Source organism: Chelonia mydas, chromosome 2 (genome assembly GCF_015237465.2).
Source record: "Chelonia mydas isolate rCheMyd1 chromosome 2, rCheMyd1.pri.v2, whole genome shotgun sequence".
In the NCBI taxonomy this organism is placed as follows: Eukaryota; Metazoa; Chordata; order Testudines; family Cheloniidae; genus Chelonia; species Chelonia mydas.
In genome coordinates, this window is record NC_057850.1 from 40,248,134 (window position 1) to 40,274,327 (window position 26,194).

At 44.0% G+C, this 26,194-nt stretch overlaps 1 protein-coding gene across 1 annotated transcript in view; it reads right to left on the reverse strand.

The window, feature by feature from the left end:
- Window positions 1-26,194, reverse strand: part of LAPTM4B (lysosomal protein transmembrane 4 beta) — a 127,013-nt gene that overhangs the window by 48,430 nt on the left and 52,389 nt on the right. The window contains exon 6 of the mRNA XM_043539321.1: window positions 753-851. Coding sequence (XP_043395256.1) covers window positions 753-851 — 99 coding nt within the window. The remainder of the gene's footprint in view (window positions 1-752; window positions 852-26,194) is intronic.

Sequence of the window (26,194 nt, forward strand, 5' to 3'; positions counted from 1 at the left end):
TTCATTTAGAGGTTTTTAAAAAGCTCAGAATCGAAACAAAATGTTTCATTTCATGTTGAATGGTATGTTTAATTTGACTCTAAATCCATTTTTTCCCCCAATTTTTCAGAACTGCCAGCAAACAGGGGGGGAAAAAAAAAAGTCAGATATTAGCACAGCTCTAATAAATACACCTATGGTGCTGGATGCTTTCCCTTGACCAGATGGGAAACTCCTACATTTTGTGGTGTCTAAAGCCTGGTCTGCACTACAGACTTATATTTGTACAACTACGTTGCTCAGGGATGCGAAAAATCCACACCCCAAGCGACGTTATACCGACCTGACCCACCCCATGTAGACAGCGCTATGTCGACAAGAGAGCTTCTTGGGGAGGTGGATTAACTACACCGATGGGAACAGGTCTCCCATTGACATAGGAGCATATTCACTTACACGCTACAATGGCATAGCCTCATCAGTGAGGCTATGCCAATGCAGCGCTTCAAGTGTCGATTTGCCCTAAAGCTGGTTCTCTGTTTGGAGAGATTAAACATCTGAAGTAGTACATTTCTGGTGAAAACTGAAAGCCAAAAAGACTATTGCTTTGGGGTTGTTGGGTTGCTATCAAATCCATGCTAGTTGTAAGTAATGTCCCACTGGTCATTCAGCCTTGTTAAGTCAACAAAATACAGTTGTTCTGCAGAGAAAGGGGAGGGCTATTCCAAAGACATTCCATATATAGAAGATGAACTTTATACACATGTGCTCACCTTGAAAGCCAGAATGATGCTTATAAAGAGTAGAATAATCACAATTAGACAAGTCGGATTTACTGCCATAATCTCTTCCTTGTAGGGAAAGTTAGCAGGCTGCAGAAACAAAAACATAAATAAAACATCATAAATCTCTTGAAAGATTAGGGAGCCATTCCCCAGGCTCTTTAACAGCTTATGAGAAGCCAGTTAAATCTGATAGCTCTTCTTTGGACCTGTATTTTAGTTTCTGGCACATCTGGATACAATAAGAATTATAACTATAGTGATGTCTTCATACTTCAGAAGACAGGACAATTCAATGTAACATGCACATCTTAGTGAAGAGAAAACTGGAGGGCTGTTTTAGGTTTGGGGTTTCTTTGTTTTTTTGGCCTGTTTGCCTTGTAACTAACCCAAAGGAGAATGGACAGAACTTTGGGAAGTTTAGAGAATGCCAGTGATGGCAGACTGTCAAAGTCAGAGCAAGGTTTGCAAAGAATAAATCTTACACTGATAGCACCTATTCGCTATACCTCAGTTTCCTCATCCATACAATCAGATAACAACACTCTTCCTACTTCATTGGAAAACTGCTGTTAATGAATAAAATCTTACATTTGAAAGGCACTTTAAGATCATTGGACAAAAGAAGTTAGAGTATTTTTATTATCTGCTGCATTGTTTTAAAATAAAAAAAGTGGAAAGCATCAAATTATTCTGAAGCATTGCAATGTGCAATTTGCAACTGCAGTTGGAGTAAGTCTCTACTTATAAATGAAATCGTTCTTTACAAAAGAACTTCACTCAGAGGACTTCAATGTAAACCTCTTCTTGTACACAACAGTTTTGAATACCCTTCTATTTACATTTTAATTAGCCCTGTCCTTCCCCGAGGCATTAAATGAACCAAACTGTTCTGTCAATTAATCTGGATTTACACCAGCGTAACTCCTTGTTGTTACTTAGACCAGAATTTAGCCCCGTGTCTGAGGAATTTCTCTTTTTTTGTCAGCTGTTTGTGAGAAGTTTCTTTATTTAGAATGTCCATGAAATGTTTGTAATGCTTGAGATCATCAGATGGTACAACAGATTGGAAATAAGTGCTACAGAAATATATTTTCAAGTCCTTGAGAGATGTGTTTTTATTCTTTCATAGAATTTCATAACTAATGTTTTGATCACTTTATTTTAATTATAAAATTTCCTGCTTCTTGCAGAAGTCTAGCAAAATCTAAAATTAACTGATTCATTGCCTGCAGAAGAATTTACTTAACAATATGCTATTTCACACAATATCCTTATCGCAAACACAACGAAAGTACAGTAGAACCTCAGAGTTATGAACACCAGTTACAAACTGACTGATCAACCACACACCTAATTTGGAACTGGGAGTACACAATCAGGCAGCAGGGACAAAAAAAAGTATAGAGTACAGCACTGTATTAAGCATAAATGACTAAAAAATAAAGGGAAAGTTTAAAAAAGATTTGACAAGGTAAGGATACTTTCTGTGATTATTTCATTTAAATTACCGGTAAGTTGGTTAAAACTGGCATTTTGCTTCCGCATAGTAAAGTTTCAAAGCTGTATTCAGTTACTGTTCAGTTGTAAACTTTTGAAAGAACAGCCATAATGTTTTGTTCAGAGTTACGAACATTTCAGAGTTAGGAACAACCTCCATTCCCAAGGTGTTCGTAACTCTGAGATTCTACTGTAGTTACTCAGAGACCCAAAAGGAGCTAGAAGTGTGTTGATAAGAAACCTGATGAAAAACAAAGAAACCTTACCCAAAAATAAATAAATAAAATAATGCAGAAACTTAAAAGATTTCATGCCATGGTATGTACTTCAGGACTACAACTGTGGGGTCTTGTACTTTGTTAGATAGTCTAACCCTTATTGGCTGCTGAAGACAGACTTATAAACAGTTACAATAAAACTTCCTGAATATAATTTCTTCACTACTGAACTTGTACTAAAAACAAAACAAAAACTAGAATCAATTTGTAACTGGAATGAAGACTCAGACTGAGGACACTTCTGTCATGTTAGACTCTCTGATATCAGAGAACCTCTGTCACAGTTATGAAATTGGATGTGTGTCAAGTCCATATTTTGTTCAAACCCAAATGGCATATTTCCAGAATTCAGCTGGGCTGGAATTTGTTCCTCTGAAGGAAAGAGAGAGGGTGGGGAGGTGGGAAAAAAGAAACGACCAATAAAGTTCCTACTTGTTTAAAGAGCAGGAACATCTGCTAGAGCCATGAACCATTAGCTAGCCAAGTTCAACAGCAGCAGGTGCTATTCATCAGGTCCAAGCTGTCTAAGTTTCAGTCAATAGAAATTTCAGATTCTATGGAAATAACAGAGCAAGCTACAATAAGCATCAATATGTATAAAACAGGTGATTTTTTGAAGAGTTGAATCTAATGGGAATGCTACAGAATGAGTCAGGATAATTTCTTCTCAGATGACATTTTTCCCACTGTTTTGACTATAAAGCCTCAGGATGGACTTCCATAGGTCTCCTTCCATGTGGGCTACTACGCCTCATTCAGGTAAATTTGAGCTCTATGGCAGCAGTACTGTGTAGTCAGCTCTTTTTCAACACCTCCCGATTAGTGTGAAAGCTCAAGCAATGTCCCCACTTGGTAGCCCCACATGCTCCCTATGACGAAAAGGTTATTTGAAGGCTGACCGATAGCACAAGATCAACAGGTCAACCTGGGAGAAAAATACTGTGTTGCAACAAGACTACAGACAGCACCAAGGTCTCATGTACGGAAGGCAGGTATGGGGAGAGAGATATTTGTATGTTGAACAGCATTATCTCAGCTAGAATCATGACACTGATAAGGCATGTTATACAGGTGATACAGTTAAAGACTGAATTAATATGTGAAATAAGACCAGAGGGCCATATTTTTATGCACAGTAATGAGATAGAAAGCAGAAACACGATGAGACTCAAAAGAAATTCAGCCTATCACTTTGACTAATGTTACCTTTCCTGTTGTCCACACTGGGATTTTACCATTGCCAGTTCCCTACCACCACAGTGCAATTTGCACTGGCAGGGTAAGCCATACATATGCAATACATATCCACAATAGGGCTTTCTAGTGGTGCAGCTACACCAGTAATTGAAAACCCAGTACAGAAAAGGCCTGGGAGACAAGTTTCAGAATAAGAGCTTGGTGGGTGCACAACTGATAGGGGGAGAACTCCGGTGGGGGAAAATGTCAAATGTTATACAAGGTTTGACTTGTCCGTGGCAAAAATTAGTTCACAAGTCAGTTTGCAGCTAGATATTCTATTTGTGCATTAATTAAAATGTGGCCTGTGAGAAGTGTTTGCATGTTAAAAGCATAATGAATGTTTTATTTATATAGCACTGTGGGCATTGATAGTTCTGTATAAATAATAGTTATAATAATAAACTCAGCTTTGGCATGTGTAAGCAGTACTCACTTTAAGGATGAAGAAGTTAGGTGATAAGCATATTTTAAGAACTAATGACTTAAAATTTATTTTATAAACTACAATTGCAACAACCTCCCTTCCATCTCCCCCAAATCCCTTACATAGCCAAACTTTTATATTTGCCCCCAATTTTATAACTCAAGAACTCCATGTTTAAATATGGAGTCAATTCTTCTTGAACAGCTATAAACCTTGAAGTATAAAAGTCCAATAGAATTTAACAGAAAAAAAAAAAAAGGTGTTTTATAGGGTTTTTTTTTAAAGTCGTGCAATGAATTCAATAGATAATTACATCCCTACTTTAGAATTCTATAGGATGACTAAAAAAATCTAAGATATTTTCTATTTGATTTAAAGGTTTTTAAGAGTAAATTCTATCTATTGTTTTCATCCCTATTATATCCTATAGGCCCTGGTCTACACTAGGACTTTAGGTCGAATTTAGCAGCGTTAAATCGCTGTAAACCTGCACCCGTCCACACGATGAAGCCCTTTATTTCGACTTAAAGGGCTCTTAAAATCGATTTCCTTACTCCACCCCTGACAAGTGGATTAGCGCTTAAATCGGCCTTGCCGGGTTGAATTTGGGGTACTGTGGACACAATTCGACGGTATTGGCCTCCGGGAGCTATCCCAGAGTGCTCCATTGTGACCGCTCTGGACAGCGCTCTCAACTCAGATGCACTGGCCAGGTAGACAGGAAAAGAACCACGAACTGAATCTCATTTCCTGTTTGGCCAGCGTGGCAAGCTGCAGGTGACTACGCAGAGCTCATCAGCAGAGTTGACCATGATGGAGTCCCAGAATCTCAAAAGAGCTCCAGCATGGACTGAACGGGAGGTACGGGATCTGATCGCTGTATGGGGAGACGAATCCGTGCTATCAGAACTCTGTTCCAGTTTTCGAAATGCCAAAACCTTTGTCAAAATCTCCCAGGGCATGAAGGACAGAGGCCATAACAGGGACCCGAAGCAGTGCCGCGTGAAACTGAAGGAGCTGAGGCAAGCCTACCAGAAAATCAGAGAGGCGAACGGCCGCTCCGGGTCAGAGCCCCAAACATGCCGCTTCTATGATGAGCTGCATGCCATTTTAGGGGGTTCAACCACCACTACCCCAGCCGTGTTGTTTGACTCCTTCAATGGAGATGGAGGCAACACAGAAGCAGGTTTTGGGGACGAAGAAGAAGATGATGATGATGAGGTTGTAGATAGCTCACAGCAAGCAAGCGGAGAAACCGGTTTTCCCGACAGCCAGGAACTGTTTCTCACCCTGGACCTGGAGCCAGTACCCCCCAAACCCACCCAAGGCTGCCTCCTGGACCCGGCAGGCGGAGAAGGGACCTCCGGTGAGTGTACCTTTTAAAATACTATATTTGGTTTAAAAGCAAGCATGTGAAAGGATTACTTTGCCCTGGCATTCGCGGCTCTCCTGGATGTACTCCCAAAACCTTTGCAAAAGGTTTCTGGGGAGGGCAGCCTTATTGCGTCCTTCATGGTAGGACACTTTACCACTCCAGGCCAGTAACACGTACTTGGGAATCATTGTACAACAAAGCATTGCAGTGTATGTTTGCTGGCGTTCAAACAACATCCGTTCTTTATCTCTGTTATCCTCAGGAGAGTGAGATATCATTCATGGTCACCTGGTTGAAATAGGGTGCTTTTCTTCAGGGGACACTCAGAGGAGCCCGTTCCTGCTAGGCTGTTTGCCTATAGCTGAACAGAAATGTTCCCCGCTGTTAGCCAGGGAGGGGGGAGGGTTGAGGGGGTAGCCACGCGGTGGGGGGAGGCAAAATGCGATCTTGTAACGAAAGCACGTGCTATGTATGTAATGTTAACAGCAAGGTTTACCCTGAAAGAGAGTGTAGCCACTGTTTTATAAAATGCGTCTTTTTAAATACCGCTGTCCCTTTTTTTTTCTCCACCACCTGCATGTGTTTCAATGATCACAGGATCTTCTCCTTCCCAGCTAGTGAAGATTAGAAAGAAAAAAAAATGCACTCGTGATGAAATGTTCTCTGAACTCATGCTGTCCTCCCACACTGACAGAGCACAGACGAATGCATGGAGGCAAATAATGTCAGAGCGCAGGAAAGCACAAAATAACCAGGAGGAGAGGTGGCGGGCTGAAGAGAGTAAGTGGCAGGCTGAAGCTCAAATGTGGCGGCAGCGTGATCAGAGGAGGCAGGATTCAATGCTGAGGCTGCTGGAGGATCAAACCAATATGCTCCAGTGTATGGTTGAGCTGCAGCAAAGGCAGCTGGAGCACAGACTGCCACTACAGCCCCTGTGTAACCAACCGCCCTCCTCCCCAAGTTCCATAGCCTCCACACCCAGACGCCCAAGAACGCGGTGGGGGGACCACCGGCCAACCAGCCACTCCGCCACAGAGGATTGCCCAAAAAAAAGAAGGCTGGCATTCAATAAATTTTAAAGTTGTAAACTTTTAAAGTGCTGTGTGGCATTTTCCTTCCCTCCTCCACCACCCCTCCTGGGCTACCTTGGTAGTCATCCCCCCTATTTGTGTGATGAATGAATAAAGAATGCATGAATGTGAAGCAACAATGACTTTATTGCCTCTGCAAGCGGTGATCGAAGGGAGGAGGGGAGGGTGGTTAGCTTACAGGGAAGCAGAGTGAACCAAGGGGCGGTGGGTTTCATCAAGGAGAAACAAAGAACGTTCACACCGTAGCCTGGCCAGTCATGAAACTGGTTTTCAAAGCTTCTCTGATGCGTACCGCGCCCTCCTGTGCTCTTCTAACCGCCCTGGTGTCTGGCTGCGCGTAACCAGCAGCCAGGCGATTTGCCTCAACCTCCCACCCCGCCATAAACGTCTCCCCCTTACTCTCACAGATATTGTGGAGCGCACAGCGAGCAGTAATAACAGTGGGAATATTGGTTTCGCTGAGGTCTAAGCGAGTCAGTAAACTGCACCAGCGCGCCTTTAAACGTCCAAATGCACATTCTACCACCATTCTGCACTTGCTCAGCCTGTAGTTGAACAGCTCCTGACTACTGTCCAGGCTGCCTGTGTACGGCTTCATGAGCCATGGCATTAAGGGGTAGGCTTGGTCCCCAAGGATAACTATAGGCATTTCAACATCCCCAACAGTTATTTTCTGGTCTGGCAATAAAGTCCCTTCCTGCAACTTTTGAAACAGACCAGAGTTCCTGAAGATGCGAGCGTCATGTACCTTTCCCGGCCATCCCACGTTGATGTTGGTGAAACGTCCCTTGTGATCCACCAGAGCTTGCAGCACCATTGAAAAGTACCCCTTGCGGTTTAGGTACTCGCCGGCTTGGTGCTCCGGTGCCAAGATAGGGATATGGGTTCCGTCTATGGCCCCACCACAGTTAGGGAATCCCATTGCAGCAAAGCCATCCACTATGACCTGCACATTTCCCAGGGTCATTACCCTTGATATCAGCAGATCTTTGATTGCGTGGGCTACTTGCATCACAGCAGCCCCCACAGTAGATTTGCCCACTCCAAATTGATTCCCAACTGACCGGTAGCTGTCTGGCATTGCAAGCTTCCACAGGGCTATCGCCACTCGCTTCTCAACTGTGAGGGCTGCTCTCATCTTGGTATTCATCCGCTTCAGGGCAGGGGAAAGCAAGTCACAAAGTTCCATGAAAGTGCCCTTACATATGCGAAAGTTTCGCAGCCACTGGGAATCGTCCCAGACCTGCAATACTATGCGGTCCCACCAGTCTGTGCTTGTTTCCCGAGCCCAGAATCGGCGTTCCACAGCATGAACCTGCCCCATTAGCACCATGATGCATGCATTGGCAGGGCCCATGCTTTCAGAGAAATCTGTGTCCATGTCCTGATCACTCACGTGACCGCGCTGACGTCGCCTCCTCGCCCGGTATCACTTTGCCAGGTTCTGGTGCTGCATATACTGCTGGATAATGCATGTGGTGTTTAACGTGCTCCTAATTGCCAAAGTGAGCTGAGAGGCCTCCATGCTTGCCTTGGTATGGCGTCCGCACAGAAAAAAGGCGCGGAATGATTGTCTGCCGTTGCTCTGACGGAGGGAGGGGTGACTGACGACATGGCTTACAGGGAATTAAAATCAACAAAGGTGGTGGCTTTACATCAAGGAGTATTTCAGGCAGGACTTCACGGAGGGTTCCAATAAGAAATGGTGCACCTAAGTAATTGTTCTTATTGGAACAAGGAGGTTAGTCTGGCCTCTGATTGATACATGGCTAGATTTACCTCGCTGCACCTTCTCTGTGAGTGACTGCAGTGTGACCTAGAGGAATGAGTCCCCTAGACGGGGGAGGGGGGGGAAAGCAAATGAGTACAAAACAAATCTGGTCTATTTCTTGTTTTGATCCACTCCATCTATCTTTTACATCTTTGGCTGGCAGCAGACAGTGCAGAAGGACTGCATGCCATCCACATCTCAGGGCTGCTCGGCAGGAGATGGTACAATACGACTGCTAGCCATCCTCATCTCTTGCCTGCCCGGCAGAAGATGATGCAATAGGACTGCTAGCAATCCATATCGCCTGCCTGCTCACCATAAGATGGTTCAATAGGACTGACTGCAGGACTAAAGAGAATGACTTGATCAAGTCACTCCAAATTTAGTCTCTGCGCCCTTGTCTGCCCAGGTGCTCCTGGCCGACGTGGCCAGGAGCACCTCGGACATGACGATGACGGCTACCAGTCCTATTGCATCGTCTGCTGCCACAAGGCAATGGGTTGCTGCTACTGTGTAGCAATGCAATACCACGTCTGCCAGCACCCAGGAGACATACGGTGACAGTGAGCTGAGTGGGATCCATGCTTGCCGTGGTATGGCGTCTGCACAGGTAACTCAGGAAAAAAGGCGCAAAACGATTGTCTGTCCTTGCTTTCACGGAGGGAGGGAGGGAATGGGGTCCTGACGATATGTACCTAGAACCACCCGCGACAATGTTTTAGCCCCATCAGGCATTGGGATCTCAACCCAGAATTCCAGTGGGCAGCGGAGACTGCGGGAACTGTGGGATAGCTACCCACAGTGCAACGCTCCGGAAGTCGACTCTAGCCTCGGTACTGTGGAAGCACTCCGCCGAGTTAATGCACTTAATGCACTTAGAGCATTTTCTGTGGGGACACACACACTCGAATATATAAAACCGATTTCTAAAAAACCAACTTCTATAAATTTGACCTAATTTCGTAGTGTAGACATACCCTAGGACTTTCCTGTAAGGATTTATAATAAAAGCTGACAGCCTTAACTGAAGTGTCACAAAGCAACACCAATCAGATACACAGTGAAACTATTTAACACACTTGATTTGAAATGTACCATTAAATTAGCTGATGAGCTTTACCATTTCTATACATTAGTAAAAACCAAGCTTACATATGTTGTTTTCAGAATAGCATGTTTCCATGCCTGTGGTTTAACTTATTACGTGTACTGTATGAGATGATAAAATTAAACTCTTAATCTTTTAAGGTTTTAGAAAATACATGTATCAAAGCTTTAGTGAGGATAAAGAAAAGGAGTATGCTTTAAGTCAAACTACTTTAAATAATTACTATTACAAGAAATAGGGTGCTGTTTGTTTTAAAAGTCAATACAAGTACAAATTTAATATCAATTAAAATAGTCCCTATTAAATAATTACAGTGCTAATGATCAGGGTGTCTAATGTAGATTAGAACCATCAGTTTAGGGCTGACCACCACCATAGAACATTTAAAATCATTAGATTTGTGGTTAGACTAACTGCTTATTTTACATAATTCTTTGTGCTGTGATGCTCTTGCAATTTATGGAACATTTTAAAGGATATATTTGTGTGCAAGTACACATGAATGACAACAGGTTTCCAAAGGTACCCAAACTGCTAAAAAGCAACATTCAGTGCAGGTTGACATCAGAAAATTGCGAAGTACATGTGGAAACAATGTCACATGTTTCAAATACATGGTGATGTTAACAAAGGACCCACTTCTGTCACCTCCTATGTCGAATGGTGCCTTATTCCATGGAAATTATTTGGAGCAATTATATAGTAAGGTCCAATTCAATGTGCATAAGGCTGGCAGATCTATGCCCAACGCAAGCAGATTTAACAATCCTGCATGTTCAGACAGAAGGGAAGAGGTGAAGCTCAGATGGGCTGGTTTTTGATCTACCAGTGACCACGAGCAGCAGTGAATTAGGAGTGCTATTTTAATAATGTCCTTGGGTTATTGCTAAAAATTCTATTAGCAGATGCGTACATTTTTCCAGATGTCTATTACTGAAGTCTCTTCAAGGATTGTCCCTGAAAGAGCTCTGTTCCACAGAGCGTCACTCCCCCACCCCTTTACAGTGACACCACAGTGACAAGCGCCATAAAAATGCCTAGAAGTAAATATACAAACCCTAGTCCTTCACCCTTCTTCCACCCTGAGGTCTTCTCAGGCTTTGGCCAAAGGGATCTGGCCAAGATCCATTCTGGGCTTATTTATAAGTTATCTTGAGGGACAGTTCTTAGGGTACCCAGAACTGTGAGTCACTTGTTATTCCTCCCCCATCTCTGATGAGAGGGAGACTTGCTTGTGCTTAACTGGGTGTCAGATCCCTGACACCACCAGTGTATTAACCACCCAAGCACTCTCCTCTGGGCTATGCCAGCCCTTACTTTGTCTTGCAGGTTAAAAACAGGTGCACCCTAATCCCCAAACCCTTTGAAATGTTCCGCTGTGATATCCAACCCCTTCTTCCCTGAACACTGAAAGGAATACCAGTTCTGCTGCCAGTGGTCAGGATCAGCTCCTAGCTTAATATCATAGCACTTCTGTTGATACTGAAAACAAGGATAAGTTTAATTACCAAAGATTCAAGGCTAATGGAAACAAAATGTTACATATAAAACAAAAGCGGAACAGTCTTATAAAGACTAAACTTAACAGGCTAAACTCCTGCCTAAAGAAGTTTCTCACCCCAAATGTCCTTTGTGGCATTTCAACGAAGCCTGGTTGTGATTCCGTTTTCATAGCTGTAATTGCACTGCCCAACTACTGGATAAAGGACTGTTTTTCTTGCTTTCTACTTATATTCCCCAAAGTTCATGGTCTCTATCTCAGTCAGGATAACCCCCTCTCCAGTGTGCTGCCTCCCTGTTGATTTCACGTCCACCAGTTGAGTTTGTATGTACATGGGGCTTCCACTGCTTATTTACGTGTCAACCGAGAGGCAGGTGAAAAAAAAACATCTTTTGTCTAACAGAAGGCCTGTTCGTTAACTCTGCCTTGATAAAATCTTCAAGAGCATATTTTCAGTATAAATACGCAACTTCTTATATATTATCTGTTCATACTTTCACAGCAATACTAACTATCAGCGTGACCCTGGTTTTCATTTAAGACCTCACATGGCATTCTTTGGTGAACCAGAATGTACATACCAGAATCAGGATATTCTTGGAACCCCTTTGCCAGTTGGCATTGAAGGGCTGGTTCTTAGGGTCAGGCTATTACTAAACTTTCTCCTGAGGGTTGTCCATCTCCCTGAAAGAGCTGTGTTCCTAGCAGCATCACTCCCCACATTTACAATGACACCACAATGATAAATGCCATAAAGATGCCTAGAAGTAAATACACAAAGTCTAATCCAGGGGTTCTCAAACTGGGGGTCGTGCAGTTATTACATGGGGGGGGCGTGAGCTGTCAGCCGTCACCCCAAACCTTGCTTTGCATCCATCATTTATAATGGTGTTAAATATATTTTAAAGGTGTTTTTAATTTTTTTTTTGGGGGGGGGGGGGGTCGGGGTCGCACTCAGAGGCTAGCTATGTGAAAGGGGTCACCACTACAAAAATTTGAGAACCACTGGTCTAATCCTTCACCCTCCTCCCACCCTGAGGTCTACCCAGGCTTTTGGACAAAGGGACCTGGCCAAGATCCCTTCAGGGCTTATTTATCAATTATGTTGAGCGATCACACTGTGCAGCATGACTCACACTCTCACCTCCAGGAGACAAAGGTATTACTTACAGTTTTATTCTAACCATAATGCTAAAAAATACAAAATTTGTCTAGTAAAAATATGAAGGAGAAAAAAAAAACCTTCGATAGGGTAATCTTCACCTCTCCCTTTTGCTTCTGCATGGTCAGACAGGATTATTTAATCCATTCAGTTTGGGCACAAATCTGCCAGACTTACGTACACTGAACTTTACTAAGCAAGTACTCCAGTTAATTTCAGTGAAACTACTCACAGAATTAGGTGCAACTTCAAATCAGCATTTTCCATTGATAATACCTACCATTAACAACACAATGTAATGTTTGAGCCAGAACCTGTTTTAAAGACTTTGTATCCACCTTTTCTAAATAATTGCATCAATATTTTGCCAGCAGGTCCATCAGCTAAAAACTGGTCCATGGTCTCCCTTGCAAAGAGCAGACAATGTTAACAACTAGAGTGGAGTTACTTTCAAAATCCTATTGCTGTGCCTGTATGCTTTGTGGGAGTGCTCAAGAGAGCACAGTATGCCAGTAATCTGCTACTCGCACTGATACCCTGATCTTCAGAGTCCTGATATTGGTTTATATAGCCCATAGGCTAGACCCCTGCTATGTCACGGTCTCTCCTTCTGGCACTGCAAAGGCAATAACTGTCTAGCACACTAGGTTTAACAGAGCCCCAATAAACACCTGAGGTAGCCGGAGGTTAAATCTCCTCAACCGCAGACCAAAGCTCTCAGAGGAGATCAGGAAGTATTCCATTCTTCCCATTTTCAGGTCACACTGTAAGACTCACCGCTTTGCCACAGCATACCCTAGAGAGCCAGGGTAGGAAAAAATCCAGCTGTGTTCAGGAAGCAGCCAATGATTAGACCAAGAGCAGGAGGGAGATGTTGTCAGTCCTCCTTGATGGTTCTTACTGCGTTTATATCCTTGTATGACACATGGGCACTATATAGGTGCTTTAGAAATGAAGAGTAGACTACAGAAAGCAGGTTGCTGCTTCTACCAAGGCAGCCCACTGTGCAGTTCAAACTGCAGAAATGCTTCTGATGGCAGGCCAAGGGGACTCAAAGTGACTGGGAAACCAATATTGTGGGGAAATTGTTCAGCCTAGCTCCCGTGTGGCTACGGACAGTGTAGCGGAATGTTTAAACTGTATTATACTGTTCAGCCACTAAAAGGCACTATAAACTACCTTGTTTATGCATTAAAGCATCTTATTATGCACACATCTGGTGTGTGTGTCACTCAGAAACAAGCTCTGTAGCCAGTCCATAGCTGGTACAGGAACATGACATGGTCCCAAAAGCAAACTAGTGCCAGAGGAGAACTGAAATAGAAGGAAAACAGCAACAAAGGATGCAAACAGAAGGAACAAGAATAAAGCAACAAAGGTTGCAGGATCTCATCAACATGCCACTCTTCAATGCCCCACAGAACTTCAGCTTTGACAAACCTTCACAGTGGACAGATTGGAAGCAGTATTTTGCAAGGTTTCACATTGCAAACAAACTCCACAAGGAAACTGGAGACATACAGATATCTTCTTTAATTTATGTGATGGAGAAGCAAACAAAGCATATCTTTAAACCCTTTGACTGTACCAAAGATAGTCACAACGATGACTATGAAAGGGTTTGGGCTATGTTTGATGCATACTATATATCTCAGAGAAACGTGTTTATGAAAGAGCACGTTTTCACCAGAGAATTCAAGAACCAGGGGAAATGTTGAATATTTTATAAGAGCTCTGCCACATACATTGGCTGAAACTGATTTGGGGATTGCAAAACATGAAAGTAGAAACAGGGTGGTTACTGGGAGAACAGATAAAAATCTTTCACAGCAGCTACAACTGAAGACAGACCTAACCCTCGCCACCTCTACACAGAAAGCAAAGCAATCTGAACTAGTCGAACCACAAACCAAAGGCAGGAGCAAGTTAAAAAACCTTAAGCTAGCTTCAATGCTATAAACAGATACTTGAGTGTTAAAAGTCATTGTCATAAAAGCCACTGAGGCAAGGAGAGAGAACTCCCAGATACCAAGGGAAAAATTCCCCCATGCATACACAAGGTGTGGAAAAAGTCAGATCCCAAGAGATGATGCATGTTCAGCCAGAAGAAAAAGGTGTAATAAATGCACAAAATATGGATATTTTGAAGCTGTTTGCAGCACCAAAGTGGCAGGGAATTGACTCATATTACAGACAGTCAAGAACCATTTTTCTTGATCCTGCCTAGAGAATGAAATTTAGTATTCACGGCAAAACAATTCACTTTAAAATTGACTCAGGCACCGATATCAGAGTCATCTCAGAAGGGATTTACAATCACCTTCAACTCCTCCCAGAGCTGAAGTCACCTGACAGCTCTGACTAGCCCTGGAGGTATTCTCAACTGCATGGACCTGTTCACCACAGATACAACTTACAAAGAAAAAAGCTATGTATTCAGAGTGCATGTGATCAAAGGACCACAGACCAAAAAGCTTCTCATTCACAGGGTGACAGCCATGTTGGGCCTAGTGCGAAAGGTGAAAGAACTCAATGGAATATTTACTGAAATTGGACTTTTGAAAGGAGATCCAGTATAAAAAACCTTAAGAGACAATGGTGAACTATACAGCGTACATACCCATCACAGGATTTCTATCCCATTACTTCATAAAGTGGAAATGGAGTTAAAGAGAATAGAGACGATTGGCATAATCAAGAAAATCTTTGAGCCAACAGCACAGTGTGCCCCAATGGTACCAGTTATAAATAAAAATGGGAAAATATGAATCTGTGTGGATCTTAGAAGACTTAATGAAACAGTTGTGAGAAAAATATAACCTCCCAACACAGGATGACTTCCTCCCCAGAGCAAAAGGAGCTACAATATACTTTAAGATGGATTTTCAGATTCTGGCAAATTCCTTTAGCCAAAGAAAGTGCTAAACTGACTACATTTATCACATCTTTTGGGAGATTTTACTTTTGAAACTACCTTTTGGGATTACCAGTTCTCCTGAAATTTTCCGAAGAAAAACGGTGGAATTGTTAACGAACACAAGTGGAGTTGTAGTTTTCATGGATGATATTCTGATACATGGATTTTCCAAGGAAGAATGCAACACAATCCTCAAAGTCCTAAGCCTAATCATTCAGTCTGGACTGAAACTAACCACGGAAAAAACTGATTTTTAACTTACCCCAAACTGAGATTTTGGGATAGACACAAAAAATAAAGTCAGGCCTAGTCCTGAAAAAGTAAAAGCAATTTGAGAATTGAATGTACCAGTTAATGTACCAGAATGGAGACGTGTACTGGGGATGGTAAATTAACTTGGTCAATACCTACAGGACCATTCTTCAGTGACAGAACTACTGAATGAATTGTTAAAGTCCAACTCATGTTGCCTATGGGGACCAAGTCACTTCACTGCCTTCAAAAAGGTAAGATAAATGATCTCAACAGCTCCAGTTCTCAACTACTATGTTGTGAACAAACCCGCAATGGTCAGTGCAGATGCATGTAGCTATGACCTAGGTGGTGTACTGTTGCAACAGCATGGCTCTCAGTGAAAGCCAACTGCATTTTGCTTACACACACATACACAAAAGCCCACTATGCACAGACAGAAAAAAGGAGTGCCTGGCAAGCATGTGGACATGTCAGAACTTTGACAAATCTCTGTGTGGACTGAATTTGCTTTTTACTGATACGATGCTTGTAACCCACATCAATTGAAAAAAACTCAGCTCAAGATCTATTGATAAGGTTAATGTGCTTTAACGCAATTGCTAAATACATTCCTGAGAAAAAAGTGGTAGTAGCAGACTGCCATGGAGCCCTTATTCACTCTCAACTACCCGTGAGCTCAAAGATGACAAAAGTATATGTGGATGCATAGAGACCAGTGTCAGAAAAGAGACTACTCCATCTACAAAAAGCAACATCAACTGACATGCAACTTCATGAAGTTCAAAGTTACATTATGGCCAGCTGGCCCAAGTATCTAAATGACACTAAGGAAGTTACAAGAGTATTTTGCAGTGTGTGGACAATTACGTGAGTCAAATGGGCTCATGATTAAAGGCAACTGGAGCCTAATTCTAAATGAAATGGGAGGAGAAATCCTAAATTTCATCCATGAAGGATATCAAGAATTAACTAAATACTGTGAACAGGCCAGTCAAGTCAGTGTCGTGGCTGGGTACCATCAAGGACAAAGAATTAAGTATATATGTGTGAATGTTGCAGAGCTAAAAGATCAACACAAAGAATCTTTAATAACACCACTACCAGAGAGACCTTGGAAGAGGCTAACTACAGATTTGTGAATTCAGAGGACATCGTTACCTAGTCATCGTGGACTAGTCTTGCAGGTATAGAGAAATAATGTACTTGAAAGACATAACATGTCACAGTGTTATCAAGAAACTGAAGTGCACTTTTGCTCACTCTGGTATTTCAGAACAACTAGTGATGGACAACGGACCCCAATTCACTGCAGCAAAATTTAAGTCATTCCAAACAAATATAATTTTAATCATCTTACTAGTAGCCCACATTACCCACAAGAGGCTGAGAGAGCTGTACAGACAGCCAAGAAAATCTTACATCAGGAAAATCCATTCTTTGCCCTTCTGAGTTAGAGATCAACGCAAACAGAAGCTACTGGATCAGGGCCGGCCTACAACATTTTGGCACCTGAGGCGGGGAGCTCAAATGATGCCCCCATGCCCCCTTGCTTGAGCCAAAACTTTGAAAGGTCTCAATTCTGCCTTCTTCCTGTTCTACTCCTCTCATGGTACTGCTCTGCTACCTACCCCAATAAAGGAGAACTAACAACTTAAAATGCCTGTTCACAAATTTTAAGTAACACGTAACTTTCAAATGCCTGAACAGCAAATGTAACTTTTCTTGTCTGCATAGTAAACACTGGCATTTTTATCTGTTTGAATAATCAAAGTGGTGCTTTCCGTGCCTTCTTGGTTACAAAGATTTGAACTGCTTCCTGAAGGTCCACAGTCTGGGCCAGCTCATGCTCTACTGAGATGGTTGCAAGGCCGACCAGCCTCTCCTGTGTCATTGTGGAGCGTAGATGTGTTTTTATTAACTTCATCTTGGAGTAGCTGCATTCTCCACTGGCAACTGTTACAGGAAGTGTTAGAAGTGGTGTTCTCATCCATCCTCCCCGTGGAAGGAAAAGGCTCCTCAGGGACCGTCGAATCGTGGAAGTCAACGAATGGCTATGCAGGTGGTGTTGGAGAGAAGGCTTTGGATTCTTTGACCATGGGATGGTGTTCCATGAAGGAGGAGTGCTGGGCAGAGACGGGCTCCACCTAACAAAGAGAGGGAAGAGCATCTTTGCGAGCAGGCTGGCTAACCTAGTGAGGAGGGCTTTAAACTAGGTTCACCGGGGGAAGGAGGAGACCAAAGCCCTGAGGTAAGTGGGGAAGTGGGATACCGGGAGGAAGCACAGGCAGGAACCGTCTGTGAGGGGAGGGCTCCTACCTCATACTGAGAATGAGGGGCGATCAGCAGTGCCTCTCAAGTGCCTATATACAAATGCACAAAGCCTTGGAAACAAGCAGGGAGAACTGGAGGTCCTGGTGAAGTCAAGGAATTATGACGTGATTGGAATAACAGAGACCTGGTGGGATAACTCACATGACTGGAGTACTGTCATGGATGGTTATAAACTGTTCAGGAAGGACAGGTAGGGCAGAAAAGGTGGGGGGAGTAGCACTGTATGTAAGGGAGCAGTATGACTGCTCAGAGCTCAAGTATGAAACTGCAGAAAAACCTGAGTGTCTCTGGATTAAGTTTAGAAGTGTGAGCAACAAGAGTGATGTAGTGGTGGGAGTCTGCTATAGACCACCGGACCAGGGGGATGAGGTGGACGAGGCTTTCTTCCGGCAACTCGCACAAGCTACTAGATCGCACGCCCTGGTTCTCATGGGCGACTTTAATTATCCTGATATCTGCTGGGAGAGCACTACAGCGGTGCACAGACAATCCAGGAAGTTTTTGGAAAATGGAGGGGACAGTTTCCTGGTGAAAGTGCTGGAGGAGCCAACTAGGGGGAGAGCTTTTCTTGACCTGCTGCTCACAAACCGGAAAGAATTAGTAGGGGAAGCAAAAGTGGATGGGAATCTGGGAGGCAGTGACCATGAGTTGGTCGAGTTCAGGATCCTGACACAGGGAAGAAAGGTAAGCAGCAGAATACGGACCCTGGACTTCAGGAAAGCAGACTTCGACTCCCTCAGGGAACTGATGGGTAGGATCCCCTGGGGGAATAACATGAGGGGGAAAGGAGTCCAGGAGAGCTGGCTGTATTTCAAAGAATCCCTATTGAGGTTACAGGGACAAACCATCCCGATGTGTCGAAAGAATAGTAAATATGGCAGGCGACCAGCTTGGCTTAACAGTGAAATCCCTGCGGATCTTAAACATAAAAAAGAAGCTTACAAGAAGTGGAAGATTGGACAAATGACCAGGGAAGAGTATAAAAATATTGCTCGGGCATGTAGGAATGAAATCAGGAGGGCCAAATCGCACCTGGAGCTGCAGCTAGCAAGAGATGTCAAGAGCAACAAGAAGGGTTTCTTCAGGTATGTTGGCAACAAGAAGAAAGCCAAGGAAAGCGTGGGCCCCTTACTGAATGAGGGAAGCAACCTAGTGACAGAAGTAGTGGAAAAAGCTAATGTACTCAGTGCTTTTTTTGCCTCTGTCTTCACGAACAAGGTCAGCTCCCAGACTGCTGCGCTGGGCAACACAGCATGGGGAGTAGGTGGCCAGCCCTCTGTGGAGAAAGAAGTGGTTAGGGACTATTTAGAAAAGCTGGACGTGCACAAGTCCATAGGGCTGGATGCGTTGCATCCGAGAGTGCTAAAGGAGTTGGCGGCTGTGATTGCAGAGCCATTGGCCATTATCTTTGAAAACTCATGGCGATCGGGGGAAGTCCCGGATGACTGGAAAAAGGCTAATGTAGTGCCCATCTTTAAAAAAGGGAAGAAGGAGGATCCTGGGAATGACAGGCCAGTCAGCCTCACCTCAGTCCCTGGAAAAATCATGGAGCAGGTCCTCAAGGAATCAATCCTGAAGCACTTACATGAGAGGAAAGTGATCAGGAACAGTCAGCATGGATTCACCAAGGGAAGGTCATGCCTGACTAATCTAATCACCTTCTATGATGAGATTACTGGTTCTGTGGATGAAGGGAAAGCAGTGGATGTATTGTTTCTTGACTTTAGCAAAGCTTTTGACATGGTCTCCCACAGTATTCTTGTCAGCAAGTTAAAGAAGTATGGGCTGGATGAATGAACTATAAGGTGGGTAGACAGTTGGCTAGATTGTCAGGCTCAACGGGTAGTGATCAATGGCTCCATGTCTAGTTGGCAGCCGGTATCAAGTGGAGTGCCCCAAGGGTTGGTCCTGGGGCCGATTTTGTTCAATATCTTCATAAATGATCTGCAGGATGGTGTGGATTGCACGCTCAGCAAATTTGCGGATGATACTAAACTAGGAGGAGTGGTAGATACAGTGGCAGGTAGGGATAGGATACAGAGGGACCTAGACAAATTGGAGGATTGGGCCAAAAGAAATCTGATGAGGTTCAACAACGATAAGTGCAGGGTCCTGCACTTAGGACGGAAGAATCCAATGCACCGCGACAGACTAGGGACCGAATGGCTAGGCAGCAGTTCTGCGGAAAAGGACCTAGGGGTTACAGTGGACGAGAAGCTGGATATGAGTCAACAGTGTGCCCTTGTTGCCAAGAAGGCCAATGGCATTTTGGGATGTATAAGTAGGGGCATAGCCAGCAGATCGAGGGACGTGATCGTTCCCCTCTATTCGACATTGGTGAGGCCTCATCTGGAGTACTGTGTCCAGTTTTGGGCCCCACACTACAAGAAGGATGTGGAAAAATTGGAGAGAGTCCAGCGAAGGGCAACAAAAATTATTAGGGGTCTGGAACACATGACTTATGAGGAGAGGCTGAGGGGACTGGGATTGTTTAGTCTGCAGAAGAGAAGAATGAGGGGGGATTTGATAGCTGCTTTCAACTACCTGAGAGGTGGTTCCAAAGAGGATGGTTCTAGACTGTTCTCAGTGGTAGAAGATGACAGGACAAGGAGTAATGGTCTCAAATTGCAGTGGGGGAGGTTTAGGTTGGATATTAGGAAAAACTTTTTCACTAGGAGGGTGGTGAAACACTGGAATGCGTTACCTAGGGAGGTGGTGGAATCTCCTTCCTTAGAAGTTTTTAAGGTCAGGATTGACAAAGCCCTGGCTGGGATGATTTAGTTGGGGATTGGTCCTGCTTTGAGCAGGGGGTTGGACTAGATGACCTCCTGAGGTCCCTTCCAACCCTGATATTCTATGATTCTATGAAGTATGCGGAGAGCAATAAAATCATTTGGAAAGAGGGTGGTCATCTTATTTGTGCACATATATTCCAGAAGAGCCTTTGGAGTTGATCCTGCTGAAATGTATCTTGAGAAGGCTTTCAGTTCATCACCTAAATCACTCGCATCAATATCGCGCATGTCATCATGTGTCAACACTGTCTCTAGTGCCCTGCATTGTCTCTAGTTTAGGTCTTCTTCGGATATCGTGAGGAGTTTTGGAATATCATACAACATACCAAATATACTGCTGTGTTCCTTGAGCTGCACGAAACGGTCAACTGACTGTATTGCACAATCTAGCACCTGGTTAAAGAATTCAATTTTGAATTGTTGTTTGGGGTCTCTTATGGGATTATCCCATGCCTCGTAATCAAAATGTCATCTTCTTCTTCGGTGACTCTTGTAGTCTTGAATGGGTGGGAAAATAGCTTCAGTGTGAAGTTCCTCTGCCAACTTCTGTGCACTCTTCAGAACGTTTTGAAATCCCTCCTCTGACCGGTAAGACTGTAGGTATCACTTTGCTTTGTTCAGTTGTTCCATTGCTCCAGATAACACTTTGGAGTCTCTTGCTTACAACATTTATTTCAAACAGTATGTCATGCCACAACACTAAGCCACATAAATTTGAAGTTATGTATGTTTCTGGTGATTCCATTTCCCTCTGCCACTGTTCTCTCATGAACAGCTCCTGTCATAGCATTATCCTCCACAATGGCAACTATGGCATCATTTATCTTCCCAATTTGGTGTTTGATCGGCTTTATCGCCTCCACTCGACCTTCCCATCCTGTGGCACTCAGTGGTTTCAGTGTCAGAGAGGATGTTCCCAGATGTTGCTTCAAAATTTGCCATCGATGAGCTGATCCAGAGAAAAATACACAGATGCTTTGAATTACATTAAAAAAATTCAGCAGCCTCACTAGACGCAGGTGTGCAGTCCAGAATAACAGAGTAATATCTTGCTGACTTCAGATCTGCCACAATCTTCTGTTTGACTTTTGTTGCCAGTAACTGTATGTGTGACAGGTTGGATCACAGAAACCCCCTTGGGGCTGCCAACTGATGTGCCAAGACTATTTCTGCCCCTGCTTTCCCTGCCCTCCCAGCTTGGGACTTCAGTGCCCTGCCTGGTTTGAGCCAGACCCGGTGGCCTCTGCAAACCCAGACCCAGTCTGAACCACATCCCCTAACAGCTGTAGGCATAAACTGAAAGCAGCTTAAGTAGTGTTCCTGTCTTTAACACTCAGATGCCCAGCTCCCAATGGGGTCCAAACCCCAAATAAATCCGTTTTACCCTGTATAAAGCCTATACAGGGTAAACTCAAATTGCTCACCCTCTACAACGCTGATAAAGAGGTATGCACAGCTGTTTGCGCCCCCAAGTATTAATACATACGCTGGGTTAATTAATACGTAAAAAGTGATTTTATTAAATACAGAAAGTAGGATTTAAGTGGTTCCAAGTAATAGGAGACAGAACGTGAATTACCAAGCAAAATAAACTAGAATATGCAAGTCTATGTCTAATACCATAAGAAAACTGAATACCGATAAAACCTCACTCACAGAGGAATTCCAGTAAGCTTCCTTTTTATAGATTAGTCTCCTTCTAGTCTGGGTCCAGCAATCACTCACACCCCCCGTAGTTACTGTCATTTGTTCCAGTTTCTTTCGGGTATCCTTGGGGGTGGAGAGGCTATCACTTGAGCCACTGAAGACAAAATGGAGGGGTCTCCCAGGGGTTTAAATACACTCTCTCTTGTAGGTGGATACCCCCTCCTCTCTCCTATGCAAAGTCCAGCTCCAAGATGGAGTTTTGGAGTCACCTGGGCAAGTCATATGTCCATGCATGATTCAGTTTTTACAGGCACCAGCCACTGTTCACATGCTACCTTGAACGTCCTCATGTAGACTTCTTATGTGGATTGGAACCTTTCAAGATCTATTGTTCGTTAAGTGCTTCTTGACTAGGTACTTAATTTACACATTCCTTTCTCAAGAAACTGACCAAATGCTTTACTAAGGCTACTTAAAAAGCAAGCAAGTACACGGCCAATATTCATAACTTCGAATACAAAAATGATACATCCATACAAATAGGATAAATAGATTCAGTAGAATCTTTACAGAGATATGTTACATGGCACATGTAGCATAAAACATATTCCAGTTATGTCATATATACATTCATAAGCATATTTCCATAAAGCCTTATGGGGTGCACTGTCACAGCATGATCTCATTTTGAATTGTTTTTCCCAAGGTAGTGGTGTGCGTACATTTCTTGGGTGGTGACTCTTCTTAGATGCTCCTGGAGTACAGCATCAAACTCCGCCATCAGCTCCACAATTTTAAGGAAGTTTCCATGGTCTGGCACATACAGCTGATCTGAAGTGTCACGCAGTGCTAGGTTTTGGGTAGCAAGCATTCTCACAATGGCAATGAGCCTTTTCAGAACATTTTGCCAGTAAAGAGATTCTGATGCAATCTTCTGTTGATGCTGATCATCTATGGTGGCCTTTAACCTTTAGTCTCATCTCAAGCTCTTTCCAACTATGGAATGCTCTCTGGTGATTTGCTGCCTTCTCAAGGCATGCCAGATTTCTAGCCAGATTTTTCCAGTCCTTTGTTCCTGTAGAACCCAGTGTGGCTGGAACATTAGACTGGAAGAGTTTGCAACAAACAGTATGCAGCATTCTGGGTTTTTGAGTACATAAGCCATGGCCTCTCCACTTCGTCACCATTGGGGATTTCACGCCAGTAACATGTTGGATGGAAACTTCTATTTTCATTGTCTTTGGGGAACATGAAGTTTTTCCACTTGCTGTTGCCCATGCAGTACAAGTAAGTCTCTCAGGCTACTGCTCAAGTGGGTCCACAGTCCTGGATCATCTAGACTTAAGGAACTAAACTCACCAGCAGCTGTTTCCTGCGCCTCCACCACACTCTTTTTTGATCTACACTTTTCTTCAGGAATGTGCATGGTTACATCCATTTGAGATGGAGATATGGATGCTGCAGTGGCTGCCAGGTCACCTGCACTCTGACTAACTCAAAGATCAGGCATCTCCTCACCACTTACATCCTCACTGAGGCCGGAAGGCTCACCATGAACATTTGTGTCTATGTATCTCAGGAGACCTCCTTCCTGCTTAGATAGAAAAGCTTCCTTTGCTTGCTTGCTTTTTCTGAATGCTGCCTCAGAGGGGCGTTTTCTTCTGTCACTCATGACTGCTGTTCTGTGCCATCTATAATGGCTCTCAACACTCAATTGAAGGGGACAAATAAGCAAGCTGGTAGCAGGGCCTGAGTGAGGGAAGATATCAGCATCTTAAGGGCCTAACTGGCTCCTACTACTTCAGTTGACTGCCTGTTCTTCTCAAGTGGGTTCAGGGAAGCAGCAGGAAATAGGAAACTCCCTGAGAAGCTGGTGTTAATCAGTCCAGGCTCCTGGGTGTGCTAGAGAGGTACATAAGAGGCTGCTCCTCTTCCTATCTCTCCCTGCAGCTCCTGCTGCTTTCTGTTATTCCTTCTCACCTTTTCTCCTGCCTGCCTGCCTGCATATGGCTCTTGTGCCCTCCTTCCTCCAGCCCAGCACTCCACCATCTCTGTGCATCTAGAGCAGAGAGAATACATATGCACCAGCAGCAGACAATTTTCTACACTCTGGGTCCTAGTGGTGCCCCCCAGAGTCTGGCACCTAAGGCAGCCACCTCAGTTTGCCTCATGGTAAAGCCAGCCTTTTACTGGATATAATCCAGCACTCAGGTGCTGGCTTTTTCCTTTGTCCAGGGATGCTCAGGCCCAGGCCCCGGCCCCACCCCCACTCCATCTCTTCCCCCAAGCCCTTACCCCTGCCTCTTCCCACCCCGCCTCTTTCTGCCCCCTCCCCCGAGCATGCCCCATCCCACTCCTGCTTTTACAACAGACATCGCTTAGTTAGCAAACTGCCGGGTCTAGAACCTGGTGACTGTGTGTGTGTCAAATTGGACAAAGAAAAAGGAAGGACAACTCCAGCTGCCATGGAGAAAAAGAATTCATTGTCCATATCATATGCGGCTGAGACTAACAGCAGAGAATTCAACAGAAACAGCTGATAGCTACAGTTTGTTCCTCAGAAAGAACAATCAGAGCCAACTCTAAAGATGGTGGATCAGAATAAGACGACTCAAAGATTCCAAACCAACCACAGCCTGTTGTAAATAATGGACAGCCAAATAATCAAGTTATGTGTTCAAGTCATATAATTAGAAAGCTAGTATGATTCAGAGACACTTAACAGACAAAGAGAGCATGAGAGCGTAAATGGTAGGGATGTAAAACTTAAGCGGAGATGTGATGCAATGCTAAACTGTATTATACTCTTCAGCCACTAGGTGGCAGTGTGTAAAAATACCTTACTTAAGCTAACCTCAGCCAAACCTGACAGTGGTTGAGAATCTTATGATGAACACATGTGGTATCTTACTAAGGATACGTCTACACTATGAAATTAGATTGAATTTATAGAAGTCGATTTTTATAGAAGCGATTGTATACAGTTGATTGTGTGTGTCTCCACTAAGAGCATTAAGTCGGTGGAGTGCATCCACAGTACCGTGGCTAGCGTCAACTTTCGGAGCATTGCACTGTGGGTAGCTATCCCACAGTCTCTGCCACCCATTGGAATATTGGGTTAAGCTCCCAATGCCTGATGGGGCAAAAACATTGTCGCAGGTGGTTTTGGGTATGCGTCATCAGTCGCCCCTCCCTCCGTGAAAGCAACAGCAGACAATCGTTTTGCGCCTTTTTTCCCCCATGCGGACACCATATGGCTTTTAGCAGACGGTGTAGTAGGACTGCTAACCGTCATCATCCACTGATTCCGCTGCAACTCTGCTCTGCTGCTATTGTCTCAATAGCGAATTTCTCCATGTTGTCTGTTATGGGGTCCCGGATATGTGTGTTCTTCCTCAGGAAATGTGCTCTGTGCTAACAGTCATCCTCCAATGCTTCTGCTGCAACTCTGCTCTCATGAATCCACCTCGCAGGTCCTCTCATCATTCTCTATAAATATCTATTCTCGTGGCATCTGTCGTCAGCCACCACTTCCGCTGCAACTCTGCTCTCCTGCAGACACCATGCCACAGCAAGCATGGAGATCACCGCAGCAGTTATCCTGCAGTACGTGCAGAACCAGAACCCGCAAAAGCAAGTGAGGAGGAGACAGCAGTGCGGTGACAAGAGTGATGAGGACATGGACACAGACTTCTCTCAAAGTACGGGCCCCAGCAATTTGGGCATCCTCGTGGCAATAGGGCATGCTCATGCCGTGAAACACAGATTCTGGGCCCGGGAAACAAGCACAGACTGGTGGGACCGCATACTGTTGCAGGTCTGGGATGACTCCCAGTGGCTGCGAAACTTTCACATGCGTAAGGGCACTTTTATGGAACTTTGTGACTTGCTTTCCCCTGCCCTGAAGCGGATAAATACCAAGATGAGAGCAGCCCTCACAGTTCACAAGCAAGTGCCGATAGCCCTCTGGAAGCTTGCAATGCCAGACAGCTACCGGTCAGTTGGGAATCAATTTGGAGTGGGCAAATCTACTGTGGAG